Source organism: Bombus vosnesenskii, unplaced genomic scaffold (genome assembly GCF_011952255.1).
Source record: "Bombus vosnesenskii isolate JDL3184/JDL3185 unplaced genomic scaffold, Bvos_JDL3184-5_v1.1 scf7180000013402, whole genome shotgun sequence".
Classification (NCBI taxonomy): Eukaryota; Metazoa; Arthropoda; class Insecta; order Hymenoptera; family Apidae; genus Bombus; species Bombus vosnesenskii.
This window is the reverse complement of record NW_022883025.1, coordinates 203,429-221,556: the sequence shown is the minus strand read 5'-3', so window position 1 is coordinate 221,556 and position 18,128 is coordinate 203,429. Positions and strand designations below refer to the sequence as shown.

The 18,128-nt window shown below is 39.6% G+C and overlaps 1 protein-coding gene across 1 annotated transcript in view; it reads left to right on the top strand.

The window, feature by feature from the left end:
- The window catches only part of LOC117237783 (neurexin-3-like), a 61,493-nt gene that overhangs the window by 31,604 nt on the left and 11,761 nt on the right, over positions 1-18,128 (top strand). Inside the window, exons 2-3 of the mRNA XM_033502113.1 lie at positions 8,869-8,916; positions 14,115-14,125. Of these exons, the coding sequence (XP_033358004.1) occupies positions 8,869-8,916; positions 14,115-14,125 (59 nt within the window). The remainder of the gene's footprint in view (positions 1-8,868; positions 8,917-14,114; positions 14,126-18,128) is intronic.

The window sequence follows — 18,128 nt, the reverse complement described above, 5'->3', positions numbered from 1 at the left end:
TTAAAATTCAATCGGCAATTTTCCACGGAACCAACAGTGTCACGAGACACCGTTAGCCTGTAACGTGATAACGTAGAAACGAGAGGATCTCGTGTGCTTTAGGCTCAACGAACAGGATTTTAAGAAACTTAGGATGCTGAGAACTGGGAAATATTTCGAGTATTGCTGCAAACGATATTTTACAGCAATTAATAAAATAAACGAAGAAATAAGTTAACATCCGCACGCTACTGAATTTTACATTAATTTACATACAAGTTACATGTATGTTTGCTCGTAGGAAATTATTTGTTTAACTGATTAACAAGCAACTCTTCGAGAAGATTAACACGATAAGAAACGAGTGAATATAACACACACAGGAGGCCAACAAAGAGTTAAGAAAGATCACGCAACGAAGATATCGTACGGTCTAAAAATGGGGGAAAATAACAGCCAAAAAGATGAAGTTGATGGGTTTGGCCTGGCTACAAATACTGTTAATCCAATTGTTAGTTGTAACGTTGATTTGGCAAGCAGATACATAGAACAACGAATGACACTTGAGGTCCCTGAACGTTCAATTGAACTAAATCCAAAATATCTGGACAGTGAACGCGCTAATTTAATGTTTCCAAAATAAATCATAAAAGTGGGATACGAATCCACGTTGTTGAAGGAAAGCCCAAGCGAGCTCAGAATCGAATAATAATTATGATGATTTTTCGAGAATGGGAAATAAAACGCAGAATTTTAGGGATTTCTCCATCGAGTACATGCAGCTGTCACTGTATTTATAATTTATGTTAATATATTTACATATTCTCAGTGTTTATATATTCGTCGTTATTCTTATGGAATATGTTATGTTAGACAGGAAATTAATTTCTGCGCCAAGATACGATTACCATAGGAGATATTTTCCAGATTTTCACAGTACGTGTGCTTCTCAATCGAAACAATTTTCTCCACCATCGACTACCTCATCGTCGACAACAAATCATAAATATTAAGCGGCCACGTGAACCATAAATTTTCTCGAACACCGCGCAAGCTTCAAGATATTCATGTTTCCAGAAGAATATGTGCATCCTTGGGAAACAGCTCACTCTCCTAGGGTTTTACAAACCCTCGTTGCTCATTTCCTGCGCTTTTTTTTTAATACAACCACGTTCCATAAACTGCAGCGTAATCGTAAATCAGAGAATGACTCATACACAATGGCTCGCGTGGGTAACCGGACACCTGCAAAAACCATCGGTTATCGCGAAGTTTCGAACGAATCTTAAGACGGACATTAGAAGAGTGGACGAGATATTTGATACAAATACACGTTTCGTCAAGGTAACTAAAGTTGTTTACTTTATTCTCGATATTCAGTGGGATCGTATTTCACACTTATCGCACACGGTGTAGATTTACTTCAAAGTTGATCAAGTGATCGTAATAGAATTTTTCAATGTTTTATATAAGACACGCCACATAAAACACACAAAATTGTGTTATATGAAACGAACAAATTAATGGGAAACTGTGGTTTCATGTATGTTTCTTGAAACCGGCAATAGTTCATTCAAAGTAGTGCTTATTAGTAGCATTTACGCTAATTGTTGAAAAATCTCATCAACTTCTTACCAGAGAAGCCTGCTCCATCGAAAGAGTTGCTAATTTCCTGCAACGAAAAACTGTTCTATCGCGAAGGGTTCATAGCCGACGAATTAAACGAACGAGAAAGTCAGACAAAATCTTCCTTACGTTCCTTTCTGTACGCATTTCTTCCACTTGTTCTCCATTCTCAAAGACCGTGTCAGTAATACGAATAACCAAGATGCCTGTACTTGCAGAAAGATATTTAGCGGCATATGCGTCTTACAACGTTTCAACTTGAAGATGCCTCGCGTAGTTGTCTTGCCACAGAGGATTAACACTACACGACGCACATATTGTTATAAACAAATTCTGGACAAAGCAATTTCGTTGCTACGTGCAGCAACCGACAACCGGCGACAGGTTCAAACAAGTTCAATAAATGGGTGACCATGTTCTTTAGGCATAGTCAGTCAGTCAGTCAATCGCTCGAATCAATATCAGTATCGAGTCATCGAGATCATCAGTCGAGCGATTAACTTTTCTATTCTACAGTTTAAAATATCTGTGCATATAGTTAACGAAATCAACTGGTCTCGTTAATAATTTAACCAACGACATGTTTCACCGTCCACCACAGATATCCCACGATGAGCGAGCCACTGTAATCCGGTAAAAAGCTGTAGGCTATTTTTGATGCTATTTTCGCGAGATGTTCGCGAAGACTGTTGCTGAGGAAGCTTCGGTGGCGCAAAATTGCACGTTCGCCACTCTGTCGAAACGTAAACTTAATAATCGAAATGCGGAGGACTGTGGAACATTTCGAAACGTCGCAATTTCCAGCTTCGACGTCCACCGGCCCATGAACCACAAGTATCAAAGCCTGTTCGCGAGCCACGAATTTCCTGCCATTCGAAATACGCGATTCGCTGCAAGTGCCGTGCATCTGCAGCTTCTCGTGCGATGGAAAGCACTTAAACACGTATACGCGCCGATTTATAAGTAGTCGACTCGTTGCAACCTGCAATGCAACGTCTTTCCAACATCAGCTGAGGAAACTCGTCGCGGAAAGCGATCAACGTGGACCAACTTCGTTGGCAACTAAGTGGTTGCGGATTTTGTCAATACCAGCTAATGACAAAATCCGCAACCACTTAGTTGCCAAACAACAAATAGCTACGACATGCTGCTACGTGGCGTGAGCTGCAAGACGAGGATGACGACTTTGCAAAGTAAGTCTTGTTCGTTGAAACAGAAAGGTTGGAACAATTAGAAGCGTTGGTATTAAGAAGCCTAGAGACTGGGCTTGATCTTAATTAAAATTTAGTTGCGCTGTTTCTAGCTTCCAGTGACTAGGGTCGGTGATCTTCTCATCGAACTACGGGTCACGTTTCGCAAATCCTCCACATTTCAAGTCAACAACGTTCAAGCGTTTCCGTATCAGTCAAGTTATACTCGAGACAACGGTTCTAAATTGCTTGTAAATGCAGCGACCAGGCGACAAGATCCGTCATCTGTTATTTAATTGAACGCGTTTCTCGGCGGCTTTAATACGAGGACAGAACGTTTGTCTCTCTTCATCTGCTGAATCAACTGGCCGTCCTATTAAAACACCTGTTTTGCACGTTGAATACTTGTTCGGTTATGCTAACTTTCCTACGGACGAGTAGCAAATAAAATGAATTACTCGCGCGATCGTCGACTAAGATGAAAATGCTGATGTCTTTGTGTGACTTTATTGTTTAGCGTTTTTAATGTATCGTGGAATTAACGTTTCAATCTGAAACGATGCTTTTTACGGCTGCTCGAATAACTTTAGCTTCCGAGAGCCGGAAAATAGAAACATTGGTGAAATTGGAAAAGCCAGAACCGCGCTAAATTTATCGGCCAAAGTTTTAATCACAGGTCAATTGAATTCCACTAAATTTTCTGTTTCCTGCTAACGATGCTAGTAATAAATTCCTGTGCTTTACATAGCGTCGTCATGCAGCTAAGTTGGACGATATTGCTATTAGCATTACACGTTTTACTGTCCTGCTAGACACTAGACCTGTGTCCGACCGAAGCAAACAAAATTTTACGAATTGCGACTATTAGAAAAAGTCGATGATCTCCCCACGAGTACTTTGCTCCCGAAATAGCTACAATTTGGCACAGTTATCGAATCGCTCGATGATATGTCCTTTTAGAAAGCACACTTAGCACATGGCACGTTCTCTTTTTCAGGATAATAAAAATCAATCGTAAATATCGAATTGCGTGTGGTCGGATTACCACGTTCGTCCCGCAATTCTCTTTTACGTCGTCGATTCTTCTCAAAAGCTACGCTTCGCTTAAAACCAGCATATTGTGTCGCGTATTCGTAAATCGTCCGCTCAACATTTCCGACTAATCGCTGTTTAATTTATAATTTGGCTGTGTAATTTTCTCAACGACAGTGGATACGATACGACGACACAAGCATTGGGTTGTCCGAGAAGTTTCTTTCGTTTTATAAGGAAATAATAGGCACACGATGTTTTTTGTTTTATATTAGTTTAGCGAATTATTCAGGGACGTAATAATAGAAATAGAACGAAAAGGATCATATCTAATTTAATAAAATAATATAAAATAAAAATCGTTGTTCATCTATTTATTATGAAACGAAAGAAACTTTCCGGACAACCTAATACAACAAGTTACATTGTACACGAATTTGGATACGAACCAAACGATGTTACACATATTTCAGATATTTCAAAAAGCGTTCTGTTTTTGTTTTACACGGAGCAATTGCCAGAAGGTGGGATAAAATGATATTTTCATTGGGTTGAATAGCGGTGCTGTTACCACTTGAACATGTCCCATTTTTTTCTTTAATTTTCTATTATAAGTATTATAAGTAAGTGCATATGCTTAATTTGGATAATTAAATGAATCTAACGTTTAGGTCTAGCGGGTAGTGCCTCTTCAGCCTGCGAATCTGGTATCCAGTGATTAGGGGGTTTCGGTGTTTGTTGCTTCTTTTGCTGTATCTGTCGCTATATTTTGCTATTTCCTCTTTGACCTATCTATAATAAGTATTAACTTATTGTAAATAAACAGCCATGTCACTGCGCCACGCCAGAAAAATTACTGAAAATTCTCAACGCGAGAATTGATTGTAATTTCAACAAATAAATAAAAAAAAATTTTCTATTATTCAGATAAATATAAAGAAGTTGCTGTTAACGTGGAAACTTTCCCGTTTCGATTTTACAGTGGTTCGTTTTCCTTCTCAAAATTGCGAAACTTTTTAAACGCAGGAAAGTTAAAGTGTCTCAAAGCAAGAGATGAATTTGTAATGAGAGGAAGGAATAGAGACAATGGGGAAGACAGAACGAGACGGAAAGAGAAGAACGACAGAGAGGGACAAAAGAAGAAACGCGGGGAAATAAAACGGCGAAAGGAAAGGGGAAAAGGAAGCAGAAATGAGAAAGACACGGAAACGTAAAAGAAAAGGGAAGGGACGAGAGAAAAGGAAGAAAATAAAATGGAAAAGCGATTGGTCCAGGTTACTAAATCTATTGTTAAACCTTTCTAACTGAGACCTACGTATCGCTTGTTAAATATCGAATTTAATTGTTCGAAATCTAAGATCAGGTAATCTGTTAAAATCGTCCCACAGAAAGTATTTGCATAAAGAAAATCGTTAAACAAAGGATTTTCCACTACTGTACTTCTGTAATCTGTAATCTTTACGAAAAACGAGATTAACCCCAGAAATTGCTAGCAACTTGTTAAAACTTTTGCCTTCAATTATTACCCGCTTTGAAACTTATGCGATGATGGATAAAGATTATCAGATCTTAAGACAAAAACAAAGGACTCATACGTTCAGCTTTATGGTAAAAATCTCGCCTTTTAAATGTACCATTAATATTCTCAGAATTGGACCAAGTAAGAATATTATCGTCCTTCATTCTTTCTCAGTTTTTCTACATTTCTAAGTAAACCTTGTTTCGTGCAGAACGAAAATAAAACATGTTGACAAGCATCTAAAACATATCTACCGATTTGTATCGAAACTCGCGCGCGATGTAACTTGAGACTCGTGAGATATCCCATCCGCTGTTTTAAGCAATCTACGCAGCTATTTATAAATTAGACGGCGATTCATCTGAAAATTTCAGCCATCTATCGTTCAGAACGAATGGTCCACGAATATGTATCAGAATATGCCAAAAGTTTCTTTCGTCTCGTAAGGAAATAATCGACAATGACTGATGACGAAAACCACAACGTTTGACAGATTAGGTCTCACGTTTGCTCAAACATTGCATTGGATAAAGCAGCTGCGTGCAGATGGCGAAAGACACTTTTGGAACAAGCTAGTAACAGTAACCCAGTAACAAGAACAACGTCACAAATTGGCAAACAAATTGCGGCTATTTCATCGAAAGGGGAGCCCATCAAGGAAAAACGAAGTGAAGAAGAACAGCCATTGCCGCGTGCGATAATCATCCGGATAAAATTGTCTCGGACGAACAGCAATTCAGCTTACCTACGTGTGTAACGTGGAACTTGGGACAATGCTTACATACGCGGCGATATTTGGCCAGGATGAAATTGGAAAAGTTGAGATGCGATTAACATCGCTCGGAAGACGAGACATAGCGTTGATGAACACGGCCCGGTTCATATCGATTCCCCCAAAATTTCTACGCAGACTATTTATCCGGTTGGCCTTAATCCGGCGTTTGACTCGGCTATGGAGTTCGTCCAAGCACATCCTTCGTCTACGGGGGGTTTCGCGATTGCCGCGACGGCTGAATTTCGAAAACAAAAAGGGCTGGCGAATGTTGTAAGCGGATTGGCCGAAATCCGTCCGCTCAAAGGGGGAAAATTGGAATTGGACATTTTTTACGACAGAATGAAATCGGTCGTACGAGGATGAAAGTTTCTGATAAGCTGCGCGGTAGGACGCTGTTATTTTAAATAATCCTTTCACGGCAACCATGAAATTGGCTGTGCGCGGATTACATCCTCAGAAGCCTGTTACCTTGGTCCTTTCACCGTTACATCATCGATGTAACGCTCCGCTAGCCCAGCTTTGAATCTGCTTTTGAAAAAGCGAATGCGATCGTATACGTACACCGTAAAAGGATACGGTGTATACAATTTTTGATAAGCTTAACACTTGGCCTGCTTTATAGCCAGCTATTGTAGCCTTCGTCTTTGTGGCGTACTTCGATCTCTGTACCATAGCTTGCGGTATTATATGTATAAGCCAGATACTTTTGTAATGGCCGCGTTATAAAAAGAATCTTCCGATTATACGAACGCTCGGGAGTCGATCGTCCAAGGTGTAGGCGATAAAACGTGAAAACCTCTCTCGAGCACCCGCGACAGGGTTCGTGGCGGCCCGAGCACCGATAATTTAGACATTCGCCGACATGGAACCGTTGATGATCGGTTTCAGTCAGTCGCCGGGCAAATGTCAAAAGGTCCAAATCCGAGACTTCTGTCGGCTTCGTCGCATTAACACTGGAACTAGCACACCAGTACAAATGACTGGTTTCACAATTTCATAAATCCGCCAATCGTTTAAGGATCATTAACAATAGGAAAAATGTACTACATAAGGTGGAATTGCTTTCGTTAGAAAATGATAAATCAATGAATATACAAATATTTTGCTATTACGTATTTTTTAGAAACCAGACATTTTGTCAGCTATGCCTTAGTCGTAGCGTTAAATGGCTAAGTAAATGAACGAACGTGACTGGTTTGTCTGAAACCATCGAGTCTCTGCCTACAAATTCAGAAGTGGCATAATCGAAAATTCTGGCGGATCGCGCGACTGCCGTTTACGTGCCATCGATTGCCATCTGCGGATCCTGCTTCCACAGAGTTTGTGCGTGTTTGAAGATCTGCCTACTCGCAGCAGCGATTACTTAGCTGAATATCGACGATCTTTCTGACAAACTCATGAGAATCTTTTAATCCTGCGCATAATCTTGTCCATAGATTGGGCAATTAATAACTGACGTGTCTTTGTAATACCAGAAATGATACAAAGCTAGCAACAGGAACATCTTTATCGACACTAATGCCACACAATTAACGAGGTACGACGTTAACAGGATTATCAAAGATCAAAGCGATAACGGGTAGCAAGAAAAGTATTTTAAATCTCAAGGAAAGAAACGAACGATTAATTAGCGAAATCGCGAAACAAGTTAGGGCGTCGTAACAGTTTATTTTGCCGGTCAAACGATCCTGCTTGGAAGTGCACGGCTTATCTTATCGCGCGCACTAGGCGCGACATATCAGACAGCTATAGGACGATAAGACGAAGGAACGAAAACTGTTGGGGGTGAAAAAGGATTCGGCAAAATCGCATTGTAAGCTCTTTGAAGATATCCCTCTTTCTAACTCAAGATGCGAAGCGTGGAAGATCGTGGGATAATCTTTTTTCATGAGATCGTATATCTTTGTAGGGTAACAGCTATAGCGTGATACAAAATACGGTGGTGGCATTGACACGAGAAATTCCGTGGACTCGCGCAAGGAAATCCATCTTAGAATTCTATTGCAAGGAAAGTTGCCATGCTTGGAATATTTCGTCTGTGTGATTCTATGCAGATCTTTAGATCGTCAGCTCGTTAGGCCGATGTCAACAGATAGGAAACGTATTGTTATAACAAGGTTTTATATAACATCCATTAAAGATAAAATGTTCATAGAATTGTATTCCATTCTTTGGTGAATATAAGAACTTTACATCTATGTTTCATGCTATTGTTCTTAGTGGGTGGAAAATACCCGAGTCTAAGAATACTTATGTGAAAACACAAAGAATATCAGATATATAGCCAAGAGCAAACCTAAAGGAACAATGTTTTCTTTGTTTCTACAATTTTTTAAACAATGCTTCTGTGTTTATATATTTTTGCATTTCTGTATATTGCATTGTAATTGTATTTTTTAATACTATGTAAATGATCCTATACATGTAGAATACGTACAGAATTCTCTTGTTAATTAATGCCGAGTAATCAGGATAACGAAGCTGATAATGAGACGTATATCTCTCGGAAAATTCTTCAAATTACGAACTAACGAACGAACACGGTTTCCTTAGTCACAATTTTCTCGTATATTTTCCAAAAAATTACTGAAAGTATCAAGAATTCCTTAATATTTTGCATACGTCTCTTAATACAGTTGTATTAGCCTAACGTATTTTACAAACAAACTAATTCTAAGGTTCGATAAAAAGAACCTATTTTCGATTCATCTTTAGGTATTAACGTACGCCTGTGTTTGGTGTTTCAGTGCGGTGGATTTCCGTGCGTCGAGAATATCAAGCGCAAATCGCCAAGGGTAAGTGCAACGACGAGCCTTCTGAAACGCAGAACGCGATCTGCCGTCTTATTTCACGTCGTTCGTAATATATTCGCTTGACAACTGGGTAATTGCGGGTTTTGTCAATACCACCCAATGACAAAACCCGCAATCGCTTAGTTGCCAATCCAAGATAAACAAGTCGAATACGGTCGCGTGTGTACGTGGAAGTTAGTGTGGGGATCAGATTTCAGAGGTCGTACGTAGACTAACGAGCGTGATAGGTTCCGTTTGCCTCGCGATTCGCGCCAGGCCGAAGAAAGAAGCTTCGCAACATGAATTTGTGGGTATTCAGACGTCTTTCTTATGTAATCAAATTACTGGAATCCAATTAATAGAGTGTCGATAACGCGACGACGTGCACGAAGCTCAGACAGACTCGAGTGAGTTCGTTCGCCGGCACAGACACACGTACATACGTGAACCAACATAAACGAACACGTAGATGCACGGACACACAGGGCCACGCGATCGTAATTAACCGCACATTCGATGCATGTATGCAGAAACCACGCGTTGTTTGCGAATAGCAATTCCGAGCGTACGGGATTGAATGTAACATGGGGCGCACACAACGTGGCCAATACGAACAGTATCGTCCTGTGTGTTCGTCTTACGGGCCTATTACTGAACTTGGCCCGGGTTGCCCATAGGATTGTTCAATGAGTGATTATGCGGCCGAAAATGAGCAAGATTTGCGGAACACCGGCAAATGATAGCTTACCCATGACGCTGCAACGTGTTATACAGCATGCAAATTACCCTATGCCTATGTTACACGGCAATTGGACGTCACAACGTTACGCGAAATATCATGCGACATCTTACGTGATATTATCGTTAGCCCGATGAAAATCTTAATCTCCGATAATTCTCCGATTAAGCGGAACGTGCGTTCGCCACTCTGCTTTTTTGATATTTCTTATTTATCGGTTCACAGTCAAAGCAATATCGAGCGTTATCAGCGACTATTGGCCGAATTAACTAAACGTTCTGGGTAAGCGTTTACGATCGCTAGAGCCAGAAGGGATGATTCGGCTTGGTCGTAAATCATCGAGAATTCCAATAATATTGCAGCAGGCTACCAACGTATTAGGTTGTCCGGGAAGTTTCTTTCGTTTTATAAGGAAATAGTACACGTACAATGTTTTTGGTTTTGTATTAGTTTATTGAATTACGCAGGGGCGTAATAATGGAAATAGAACGAAATGGATCATATCTAATTTAATAAAATAATATACAACAGAAGTTGTTCGTCTATTATCACCTTATGAAACGAAAGAAACTTTCCGGACGACCTAATACCTTGCTATGGCGTCGAGATTGTAGCTGTTTCTTTTTCTTCTTGCTTCGTTATACTTCTTACATTCCAGCGTCGTTTCGTTGATAGTGATTGGTATATTACATGGCGTAGGTTATTGTTTAGGAGAAGATGTGAACGTGATAGTTTGCTGTGTTCTGGTCTGATTCGGGTTATCGTCCCTTGTCGTATCATAGTTTGATATTTGTAACTTTATCTGTTACTAACGACTTTAGTTTAACGAGAGGCGATCTAACGATATTAGAGTCTTTTTTTAACGACGTAACGACAACGTTAGTCAATCGACGTAACGTTAGCAGCTTCCTTCGTTAATTCATTAACGAAATTACTGGTTAATTCTGGCTCAACGAGAGGGAACATTTCCCTAATAATACGAATAGCAGCATTGTAATTGGAAATTATCATAGTGACACAAATAGTAAATAGAATGGAATTAGTTAATGGGTAACGATACATGGTAATTAAATGCACAGAAAATTTGCTTCATAGAAGATAATTAATACCGGAAACAACGCTACTAGATATTAAACTACAATTCCAATTCTGTCGTGTTCTAGTAACATGTTCTCTGAAATGAAGCAGGTTATAGATTTACTGGACAAAAATAATTAACCAAATTAACACTGACTGCCACGTCGAAATCACACGTTTTACTCAGGACGACACGGGAGTATTTGTTTATTCAAAGGGTATAATGGCAAAATAATAATAAATTGATGATGTAAGACAATATTCTTCCCCGATGGACCGTTTATCTTATTGTTGGTCACGGGTGACCACCGTGGCGCCTTGGTAACTGTTGATAGCAACATGTTGTAACAAGGTTTACTTTATTTCAACAAACCATTCGCATTCGTCATTTCGTCGTAAGCAAAACGTGCAGAATATATTGTTGAAACGTGTAGAGGATATTAGTAAATAGTATTAGGATTGTTTTTATGATTTCGGCGAAATATTCGGCTGAAATGATAGAGGCGCGGAAAAAAGATTATGATCGTGGTAAACCAATGGTAGTGGTAGATTATAACAGAGGAAAATGTGCTGTAGATTTATCAGATCAAATGATAGCATATTCTACAGCACATAGAAGGACCCTCGAGTGGTATACAAAATTAGCTTTAGAGTTATCGTGAAATATATCAATTTCAAACGCGGTGATACTCTATAAACAAGCAACAAAAACAAAAATCAAGGTACCAGATTTTAGAATGGCACTCGCCATGCACCCTACACAGTGCCATTCACCAGAACCGTCAAATTCGATAAAGATTGCCACATGGAAATGCAGAAGAAAGAAGGGCAAGCGTAGCTGGCGCGAAAATTTTGCAGAGAGTGTTATAAAAAAAATGTTAAACAGTTAGGATCAAAAATTGCGAAGCATCGGACCAAAAAGGTGACCACCTATTGTCCAGATTGTGTTGACGAGCCACATTTATGTTTAGAGTGTTTCAACACAGTGCACCGTTAGATGCAACATTTGTTCTCATTTCTTTTACTGTTGTTCTAATAAAAATGTTTGTAGTATCGGGGAGAAGGGCCTAGGAAACGTCGAGCTAACTACAGACAATGTCGGGAGAGCCGAGGCGCTGTCGGCTGCATCAATGCATTACCGGGTCCTTCAGGTAAATAGCTTTACCGAAAAGACCTACGTGACCCTGGCTACGAGCGTCTGTAGAACACGTGTGCGGTGGGCCCAGGAAAAGACAATAGAGTGCTAAAACGGGCAGAGAGTCAGTCGAGAAGCAGAGTGCGAGTTGAGCGGACACGGAGTGTGAGTCGGCGTGCGACGATATCGTAGTCTGTCCTTTTATTATCGAATATCACTCATTAAAATACCTTAAACTTTAAACTCTACCATCATCAGTTGTCCTTACTCTAAGACTCCACCAGTTACTACATGTTTAATTGCACGGAACCAGACAATGACACCAGTGACTTTCGCTTATTCCAAAAGGTACCGAAACGAGCGTGAAACAAATTCGTTGGCAAAATAGAAAAATACAGGAAATCGATGTATAACTAGGCAGCTGTAAAAGGTATGTTATAGAGCGAAATTGTAGAAATATCGGGAGCAGAGAGGAAAATCGTGTAGTAAAGTACAGGCAGCAATGTATAAGACGAAGTAAAGTCGAAAATGGCGTGTGGCAGGGGAAAATCTGAAAACAATGCGCCCCACCTACCTGTGTATGTGCATACAGTGCATAGGTACAACTGCATTGCGTCAGATGCATCGTACGCTAGTCCGGGATAACGATACGTCGCTTCGTCGCCTAGCACGCCGTTGTGACTTGCCTCGGAACAATAATATTACACGTCCTCTCGTCTATTTTCTAGCTGACACCAAACTGCTGCCACTTGCTGCGTGGAATTATTCCAAGTACTCCTTCCTTCTATCGAAATTTCGGGATCGCTGAGAAAATTGAATCCTCCATGTACCAGACGAGCTTTCTACGTTTCTCTAGTGCTATCCATGTTATTTCTATCTGTTTGACGAATTGACAGAGCACCAATTGTTCTGATCTCTAATTCCACCCTATTCGTACTCGCCAACTGCCATTTTGCTTGACACAATTCAACACTTTGATTGCCACGCCGAAATCACGTGTTTTGCTCAGGACGTCACAGTGTTTTAACATAGTGCACAGTTAGATGCAACAATTGTTCTCGTTTTTTTTCTATTGATGTTTTAATAAAAATGTTTAATCGTTCTATGGGGCATTTTTTATTTCAAAGTATCTTCTATTTATCGGTTATATTCAAAATACTCTAACTGTCAATTTTCATAGAATTTTTATAATTGTAAGAAGTTGAAGCGCTCCGGTCACCAATGACCACTGTGGCGCCACAGGAGAAACCATAACCGGTCATATTTGATACCCGTGACAGTCAAAGTGTTAAAGGCCGCAAATAAAAAGAGAATAAGTCACGTAACACGATTTTTCTAGAAGAGTTAAAATCGAGTATGTTGATCTAACTCCATAGTTTTCAACAACTATCTTCCCATTTGATTTTCGCGACTAACTTTGTGTTTCTGTTATCCTTCGGAACAGTTAAAAGATACTGATAATGTTAATTATACTCGCTAAGATCGATCCGAATTAAGTTAAAATTAATATTACTCGCTTCTTAACAAACACAGTGGATTTAGCACTTATTCTCAAGAAACTTGTACCTTAAAATCTAACTCATTTCGTTTTGCAAATATTTCGTATTAAAATTCTACTTTTCAATCGGCAAGTTAGGTAAACGTCAGGAAATGAACCTAAACGAACCTGTCGTATCTTTGCTATGTGGTCTCCGTATAAAAATTCGTCCAACCATAGTTGTGAGACAGTTGCGTTAATTGTAGTTTGGTCAAGAAAGATCTCTACTTTGTAAAGAGAACTTGCAATTTGTAATATTCTGAACGTATGGACGCCGTGTTCTGACGTCCCGAGACTACTGCAGCTAGCTTTAACAGCAATGTAATGATGTATCGATGATACACTGAATAGAACTGTACACTATCGGTGCGTCATGAAACTCTCAATAGTGCTACGTAATTGGTACAGCAGCAAATTGATTGAATACCGTTCCGGACCACCGTAACCTACATCTGAAAGTTACAAACTAAGATACTTTCCGGATAACGATATGGAACTGAAAAATATTTACGAATTCCAATCCCCAGAGCTGTGCAACTTTGTTTTCATCGGTCGAGCTGGTCTGATCGTGGAATTTTTATTTCTAGCCATCGTATAATCCGTGATATCTTTCAACTTCCATCATTCCTAGCTTTCACACTTTATCAATGTAATTATTCATTCGAATTTATTACGGTGCTAGCGAAATGTCAAAATAAAAAGATCCCTAAAAGCGTTCCGAAAAGTTCTGTTTTATATTTATATTTTTTGTTTTACATTATTTTGTTGAATTATTTTTGATCAATTTTATTCTGTTACTACAAAATGCATCGTACACAAATCCACAAAATAATATAAAATAAAAAACGTTACATGAAACGAAGGAAACTTTCCGGACAACCTAATACTCGCTGATCGTTGAGTCACACGTTTGCTAACTATCCGACGTTTCAGGGCAGGTATTTTGCAAACTAGCAATGAGAATAAAAATTGCCAAGTTAATTGCATTACCTTGACGTCTATGCACGAACTTGCCCACGATACGGATATTTCGCTGTAAATCGCAACATTTGGACGAACCATCGGTCGCAATCACGAGGTGGAAACATCAATTATTTCGTCCATATTTTATCTACGCTACCTTCTCCTCGATAATTGACAATATTACAGCCGGAGCATTATCTATCTTCATCCATCGCGGGTTAACCGAAATTTACACCGATGTGTATCATAAATTCATGGCGGGACGTTCCTGCTGGCGAACAAGTCGCGAAGGAAGAAGCGAGTGGCGGGCAAAATATCGATCGCCGAGAAAGGATTGCACTCTTTCGAAGGATTCGCAGGTTCGGCTGCATGGAAAGTGGGCCGCGAGAATGGAGGCGGCCAGAATCGTTAGCAGAAATGAAAACAAATTGCCTGGGTAGGCGGCTTCCGAGAGGCGAAGCCGCCGGGCAAAAGTGTGATTTGACAAATGACGTATGATAAAAGCGCGCAACGTTCATTAAAGGAAATGGTCGGCGGTCGGGTAATGCAACTCCGATCATAAAACTGATGCATTGTAAACACGTTTAGGGTTTGCATGTCGCAGCGATATCGGGCGATATCTTCCACGCGAATCGGGTTACAGCTTCATACGCCAACGTCGTTTACAACTTTATGTCCTCCGGGTTAAGTACGCTTTTAACCCTTTCACTGCCAAGATTTCGTGTTTTCCCAGCGTCGTATGCACTCGCCATATCGCGGCCAGCACTCCCCGCCGCTCCATTCAATACCATTTTACGGTTCCCACGTGTAGAATCTCGCGTCTCGTCAAATTATTCGCACGTTTTATTCCGCCACGCAACGTGACGTCAATTTTCCCTTCCTTCAATTAATTTTTAATTAGTTTGCGTCGAATCGAGTAATATTGGCTTGGCAACTAAGCAATTGCGGATTTTTTCATTAGATTGTATTGGCAAAACCCGCAATCACTTAGTTGCCATAGAAGCTGCAGGAGCTGGCTAGGAGAAAGTGTTGTTTGAGATACCAACTTCTTATGGAAATACAAATATGCGAAGGGTGCTTTAAGGAAACACCGTAACCGCTGAGAAAGAAGTTTCTTGGGGCAAAAGGGAAGCTTATGCATTAACGTTGCAAAGAAAACTCAGTGATCCATTGGCTTGTTGGCTGGCATAGACAAAGAATGGCCAAGAAACAGTTAATTAATGTTTAGTGGCATTCATTGGATTCGAGTATTGTTAATAACTATTTAGAAAAAAAGATCGCAGTTCAATTCTAGTCTGCGGTATTTTCATAAGTACGCGGAATATTTTCTACTAACATTTGCTAGGGAAGTGGCATATTTGAAACATCGAACCTATGCAAATTAGAATCACATTGTCACCATTTAGAATATAGCTGTTCCTATACCTTGCTTAGTAACAACTAATACACATAGACAATATTTTACTGGAAACTTAAAAACCAAAGATTGTTCGAGATTTGGAGGGGTCGCCTGGTAATTACCGCTACGATATGACCACCAGACGCGAGCCTCGGGCAGGACGTCCGTCAAGGGTACCGTAATGCGGACCCATCATAAACAGTGGGCCTATTGTACAGTCCAGATACTTTAGGACCTGCCATAAAATATCTATATTTTTATGCGACATCTCTGGAAGACGGGACACGCGGGTTTCCCCAAGTGTAAGGTCACCCGCGCGAACCGTCACTAAGGCAGCCAGCCCATTCAGAGACATACGGCTTTACCCAAGGACCAGGTAGGTACAGACCTGGGACACCCCCACGACGTACCTATCTTTACAACAACAACAGCCCCAAGACTCACTCTTGCAGCAGGATTCGAAGTATTAACACCTACCAGTGAACAGTATTTTTAACAGTATATTCCGTAACCTACGGACAGGACAGACTCTTGCATCAGTATTCTAAGAGTCAACACATATCAGATGCTCTTAGTGAACAGTATATTTAACAGGATAATCAGTACACCTACGGACAGTGGATCCAGAGTAGAACGTTGAAATATAGTAACTTAACCAGTGTAATCAGAGTATTGAGTGTAATAAATAAGGTGAACTAAACCACGCTCTTTACCTTTATTGTACTCCTCCACCTTGGACGCTAACAACGTTCAAGGCTCGCGATAAACAACCGATCAGTTGCTATCCGACTAGTTCTTAGTAAGTTGTGCGTCACAGCAAAGATTATCAGCTAAATCGTAGAAGACAAAATTTTGCTCACTGCTAAATGCTTCGCTATATAATCAATAGTTTTCTACCTAGAATCTCCTATTTCAAGAGTGGCTTTCTGAAAAACTTATCTTTCTTAATTTAGTTTATCTTTATTACTCCTTCTAGTGTATCAAACATGTGTAGATAATTTTTAGTACGAAGCTAATCCCATCTTTTAACCTTCCCTTTGTAAATATTGGAAATACAGTTAAATGTACAGTTAAAGCATCTCCGAAAGTGAATTTCCTCGAAAAGGTATCGAATTCTCGCGAGAGCTTGAACAAAATCGGGGAGAGTTGAATGGTAAATGGAGAAGTTAGCACGTGACGAACTAGATCGGAATTTAGATCGTTCACTTCGGCAAATCGATTAACAAAAATAGTTGTGTAATGCTACGCAATCTCATCTGGAGTCAGTTAACTGTACAGGCTGAGTCACTTGATACTGCTTTATCGTACTCGACGACATAATCTCCTCGACGATATCGAGAACATTTAGCGAAACTGGAAAAAGAATCTTGACGATTCGAGGCTTCTTCAACTCGTGCCGTAGAATTTCAAGAGGACTTCGATACGCGTATCGGGGATCTTGTTTCATAGCATAAAAACGGAACAAGCGTTCGTCGGACCCTTTCTCGTTCTCTTTGCTTTCAAAAATCTGCGATTACGTTGATCTACTTGAGAAAGAAACGACTGTTGCGAAAGAGTACGATTTTCGAGAAATACACAGCTTAAAATTCTGAACTGTAGAAAAATATTGTTGGAAACTCTGTGACATTTCGAAGAAAGCTAAATCCTATTTTATCTTCTCTTTGGTCACAGCTAGAAACACTGTTTCGTATTTATTTAATGCACAACCTTTTGCTCTATTAAACCAACGTTGAACCAACACATTTCATTCGCAATTTTTTCAATTAACTTACAGTATCGAACTCTGTTCTTTTAACATGGTGATTGTAAAAGGAAATTTCAAAAATTGAACACATTCTCTATTACTATCTCTCCTTTTATCTAGATCTTACAATTTTATGAAGTTTGAAGAAATCAGAGGATTTATAGCATTTATTATTTTATTTTCCTAAATATACAAATTTTATTTTCCCCTTCCTTCATGAAACAACGGATACTTACATTCCACAGTAATGTTGCATTTATGTAACTTTTAAAGACACCTTCTTTTTGCCAATTTCACGTGTAATTTACTATCTAATTTAGAAAAAAAATCCTATTCCTAAAAGCATATCTATACTTTTATTACTTTCTAGTTCTCGTTTCTAAAGGATTACCTAACTCTATTAGTAATAAAAGGAATGATTGATACAACTGGAATATCCACGTGAATGTCGATATAAATACATAATTTATAACATGCAAGAATCGAATGTTATTTCATCCCAATTCAGAGGAATACAGGCCAAAGTTGGATTAAGGTCCTCTGATAGTTATGTATGTACGTAATCGCCTTAAAACATGATGTAAGAGTTGCAATTAGCCACAGCAGCAATAGCAACAATCA